The sequence below is a fragment of the Belonocnema kinseyi genome, chromosome 10 (assembly GCF_010883055.1).
Source record: "Belonocnema kinseyi isolate 2016_QV_RU_SX_M_011 chromosome 10, B_treatae_v1, whole genome shotgun sequence".
NCBI lineage: Eukaryota > Metazoa > Arthropoda > Insecta > Hymenoptera > Cynipidae > Belonocnema > Belonocnema kinseyi.
The window spans coordinates 41400484-41405868 of record NC_046666.1 but is presented as its reverse complement, the minus strand read 5'-3'; the positions used below and the strand labels follow the sequence as shown (position 1 = coordinate 41405868).

Here is a 5385-nt window from a genome sequence, read left to right as displayed (position 1 = left end):
TATTTTTCATGAGAAAAACCTGCCAGAAGCAAGAATGAGGTAAATTGCGAAAGTTTCTGGTTGATTTAATACTTACCTACCAGATATTCTTTTTCAAACAAAATCTTGAAGAATGTTCAATACTTGAATATTAGACAACGCCAAGTGCTGTTGTTTGCATTAACTAATGGAATACCTACTATTATCACGACAAACTCGTTTTCTCAGTCGTTCCAAGTTTTTCAACGTTACGCAGATATTCGAGGTCTCGTTTGAAAGATTTAAAGTCTATTTACCATTGTACTCATTCCGTCGGATTACGCGGTCAAGAGTCGAAACCAACCGCATCTGCCGAAGGTTCCAACAAATGCTTCCTTGATGACCAACTTGTTGCTTTCCGTATTTAAAGACCTAATGCAACTCCATGAGTCACATTTCCAGTCAGAAATTTTCATTCCAAAATTAGTAAAAAAATATTTAAGGTATTCACAATAATAAACAAGAGAGTAAATGTAATAAAAACTGAAAACGAAGGTATAGAAGGAGAATTTAGGATTTTTTTCTAAATAATAAAGGCAGAAATAGTGAGAACAGACTTTTATTAAATTTTCATTGCAGTTGTCCGCGCACAATGCACATTCTTCTAATGAGTGAAACGTGCGACAAGAAATTTTAATATTCATGATGGTGGTCATTAGAAATTCCATCGCACGTCGTGGCTCAGGAGACTTTAAATTATTGTTGTATTTTAATTTACCTAACTACTTACAACATACGTTCATACATACGGGATGAAAGGATTGACACCCATATTTTTTTTACAGCACCGATTGTGAATTATGTTTTACAATTGGTATGATGTCTTCTCCTCGAACCTTATAGTCTCCAAAATATATTACACTTTAAACAACCGAGATCACTTCAGTCCGCATCGTTACTTACTACACTCTCCCAGATTTATCATATGTACAATTATCAATTTTCTATGTACAGAAATTTATTACAGAATTGGGGAAAAATTCATATAATTTCAGGTAAAGAGATTGCGAAGTTACGATTTCAGTGCTGGATGAAATTTAATGTGGTTCAATCCAATTTTTTGGCTGCAATTGCTATTTCTTCATCCAACACGTAGAATTCATAATAGTCTAAGTAAAGAAGAGCATTCTTCTGAACGCAGCACACCAGATTAATAAATCCATTCACGTCACAACACTTTCCCAACTTTTCTGTATCCCTTAAATCATCACAAATTTTCCCTATCCCACTCATCGAATCGGATCACGAATATCAATGAAACAAGGTATAAAGTTCATCAGACTAGAGTCTCTTTCATTGCGAAATTGCTTCGCTAATTACTACATCCTCAATTCCTTAAATACGCATTTTAAATGCTTGATCCCGGACTCGAATTGCTAGGAACGTAATAATTTTTGAAATGGAGATGATTATGAAGATGAATGCCGGAAATTGGTTGACAAATATTGGATTGTAAAGATGAGTTGCTCCAATTACAGTGGCCATTAAGTGGGCTCATTTTAGATTCTGGACTAGCAGATGGGGTAACTGGAGAGAGGAGTGGTTTAACTTCTGATCCACCATCAACTTCTACGTCTACATCGACATCCTCTTCTTCGTGGTCAGGCTCCGCTTCCGGTTCTTGCAGGTCATGTTCGTCTTCGCTACAGCTGAATCTTCTGGTTTTTATTGGCCTGAGAGACTCTAACTGGTCATCTGGAGCAAGGAGGGAGGCGACATCAAACTGTCTTTTCCTGGAGGGTTGACACGTTTGCCTCAGATTTTGATTCTGGAACACTAAAAAGATTGGAATAATTAGTTCATGCAGCAATTGAAGAAGCCATAGAAGGTTAATAAAGAAAAGGAAAGAACAACAGTGGATGAGCAATAAAAAGAATATGAAATTCATCATTTTATAGAGTGAATAGAATAGATCATAAGAAAAATATTAAGTTTAACGTCAAGTTGTTTGTAAAGCATTTAGAATCTGCAAATCAAATTACCCACAATACGTAAAACTTAAAGAACTAGTAGAATCTGGAAGTAAATTATACAGAACTATTAACACATTTAAGGGAAGTTTTTATTACATGTTAAAAGAAACTTAATAGTATGCTGAGCAATTCGAAATACGAAGAACTTTATACTCAAGTTTCAAAATCTGTAAGAAGAATATGTTGAACTTTCAAAAAGAGTTTCCGCACAATGGAAAATCGACAGGAAAAACATGCACATCATACTGGTTCTTTTAATAACATATTGATAATCATCAAGAGATAACAATGTTCAGAATTTTGAAGAGAAGTATGCAGATTCTTAATAACTAGCTTGCACAATATGGTAAATTTACAAGAAAACCTTGCATGATAAACCTTTTAAGAAATGATTGCAAATCATAAAAAATGATAAACCTTTTAAGAAATGATTGCAAATCATAAAAAATAACAGGATAATGCCAGAGATTAAGCAAGAATAAACAAACTTCAAAACTACTTTTAATATTTCCGAATTTTCAGATTCAAATCAAATGGAAGTCTTAAAAACGTCTTTTATGAACCCATCATCTTTTTTACACTCACATCGAAATGCACTCATCTCAATAGCAAACGACGAAATATATTTTGCAAAAATAAATCCTCACGTTTAAAATCCTGGTGATGCTGCACTTGCTGCTGCTGAGGTTGATGGTGATGAGGACTCCAGATCCCAGAGATAGGTGCACTCGGAGGCCTCAAGGGAGGAGGAGCCGACGGAGGTGGTGTTGCAGGAAGTGGAGGTGGACTAGGACTATCTGGTTCCTCATCAACAGCAAGTCCCATATGTTTCCTAACCTTCCTCTGCGCCTTGCGTCTCCTAAAGTCCCCACGTCGGAAATCCTCAAGATTCGCTGGGTGGATCGCCCAATAGTGTCCTTTTCCATTCGCACTTCTTCCAGATTTGACAAAACAGTCATTGAGGGAGAGATTGTGTCTGATGGAGTTCCTCCATCCTGGTCCCCTCGTTCTAAAATATGGATAGTGTTCCAGAATGTGCTGGTAGATATCAGAGAGGACTAGCTTCTTATCCGGCGAGGAAAGAATAGCCATCGCAATGAGACCAATGTAACTATGTTGTGGCTTCGGTTCTTCCGGAATTCGCTGATGATGAGGATGCAGAAGGGCCATTGATAAAGCAAGTCTGCTTGGGTAACCGGCTGCAGATGGATACAAGGGTAAAGGTGCCGGGAATCCGGCGGTCATTCCTAGGTGGGCTGAAGTGGGTCCGCCAGATCCAGGATGGCCTACTCCTGGATGTTGGGGGTGCATTTGTTGGGCCAGCCTGAGCCTTTCGGTCATTGCGTAATGGTACAATTGTAGACGATAGTGTTCCAGACCGGGAAAAAAACCTGCCATCGGGTTACCGACTCCAAGACCAACTGAGAGGGGCTCCTTCGAGGGAGGTGGACTCTCATTGCTGCACATGGTGTTCTTTCAGGTTGATCAACCCTTCATAAATAATTCCAGATCCTCAGAAAATTATGTCACTCTGATTTGATGAATTTGCGAAACACCAAGAAAAGAACCACACTCTTTTAGATAAATTATATAAATCCTTCAATTGGAAAGCACTCTCACTTTGTCACTTCAAAACACAAGTTTGGGACCACTGTTAAAAACGGAGAACTCGTTTTGGTGTTTTTCGTGTTTGGGGACCGTTTTCTGAGTGTTTGGCCCGTTACGCGTTGTGTGAGCGACTGGTTATGATTTACGATCGAGTTGACAGGAGAGACTGGAGTCTCCCTCCAGGATTTAGGAGGGGATGCTCCGCCTAGATTTCTAGGTTGTGAAGGGTGACCGACCAGGGACCCCTGTGATGGAGAATGGCCAATGGTAGGAGAGGGGCGGTTCACAATTATGTTCTGGTACCTCGCCCACTAGGTTGTCAGATATTGATCTCAACATCCATCCAGCAGCTACTGGAGGATGATTGCAGAGGTGGTGGTTCTTAACCGAACCCACGAACTCGATATCATGTCGTAGGTAGATTCACCCCTGATTCCTTGGGGTTTCCAAGTGCAGAACGTTTTGTAGACAATGTAGATACGTTAGGGAAGTTCGAGGACTTCATAATCGTTGGCTAAATCACGATGTCCTAGATCTGGATAGGTTGGCGAAGAAACGATTATGTTGAATTTCCACTACCTTTTGAATGTCTAGTTGTCTACTGAACTTTTTTGTTGACTTTTTTCTATAAGAATGTAGACAACAATTTATACTTGAAAATGTGAGTGTTTAGTTTGAAGTGGGGTTTAATTTGTTTGAAACGAAAGAAAAGATGGAAGTAAGTTCGACATGGTAATGATAGTAGGTTTTAACCTGAAGATAATTTTTCTTGGTGGATGCTACACTCAAATGGGACTCCTCCTTGATTTGTGAGAGAGTTGTGAGAAAAGGACTGATAAATTTCGAGTTGGAAACTAATGAATCGACATATTTTTCTTTGGTTTGGGACATTTTGAAAACGGATTTGAGACTAGAAAATTCCAATAGGAAGGATTCCCCGCCCCTGGTCCATTTTGCCCACTACCCAGAATCCTTTTAGCCATGGTTGCGAGCTTATTTCATTCAGGGACAAAAGACGAAGCGCGCATTAAAAGCAGAATGGGGCGCCGCCCGGTAACTATTTGTAAGCATCCGCCATGCTGGTTTCATATCTGCCGTTCGGCTTTTACAAAACACAATTTCCAACCCAGCCACTATACATAGGCTGATGGCAATATGGTATATGTATTATACATACGTGTATGTATGTTTTGCGTACATTCTAGTATACATGAGTGTTGAGTGGCATGACCCTATGTGGCTCCAATTGCAATTGTTGCGTTTTGTTGTAAATAACAGCCCTCGCTATGTGGCCCTCGTCTCTGGCGGAAATACAACGAACGCCTCGCAATGCATGTATTTCGCAAACTTTTAACGTGTTTTATGTCCATTGGCGACTTTCGTATTCGATATAACGTTTCATGATAATAGCGATCTCGTGAAACTCAAATTATATTGATTTCCGACCCTGATTCCTGCTTTGAATAATATTTTACAGAAGAGGAATATTCATTGGGACTTTTTCCAATTTCGAGCTTTGATATATTGATTAAAGTTTGCATTTTACAGATGAAGCCGCCTATCAAAAAATAAAATAAAAATAAAATATAAATTTGGACAGAAATAAAAAAAGTGAAGAAACATAAATATGGATCAATAATTATATAGATACTTTACAATCAGGTCAATAAAAATTATATATTGTTTTGAATCAGTTTAAAAGGTGATTTTCAATTAAAATTTACAAATGGAATTTAATTTGAGTAAACTTTGAAGCTTCTAATTACAAATTTGTTAATTTTCTATT

At 38.2% G+C, this 5385-nt stretch overlaps 1 protein-coding gene across 1 annotated transcript; it reads right to left on the bottom strand.

The window, feature by feature from the left end:
- Positions 1-591: 591 nt before the first annotated feature.
- Positions 592-3710, bottom strand: LOC117181688 (fork head domain-containing protein FD4). The gene is made up of 2 exons (XM_033374614.1): positions 2639-3710; positions 592-1794 (listed from the first exon to the last, which is right to left on the bottom strand). Exons 1-2 carry the CDS (start codon positions 3456-3458, stop codon positions 1367-1369), a joined length of 1248 nt encoding a protein of 415 aa, XP_033230505.1. The 5' UTR covers positions 3459-3710; the 3' UTR covers positions 592-1366.
- Positions 3711-5385: the final 1675 nt, after the last annotated feature.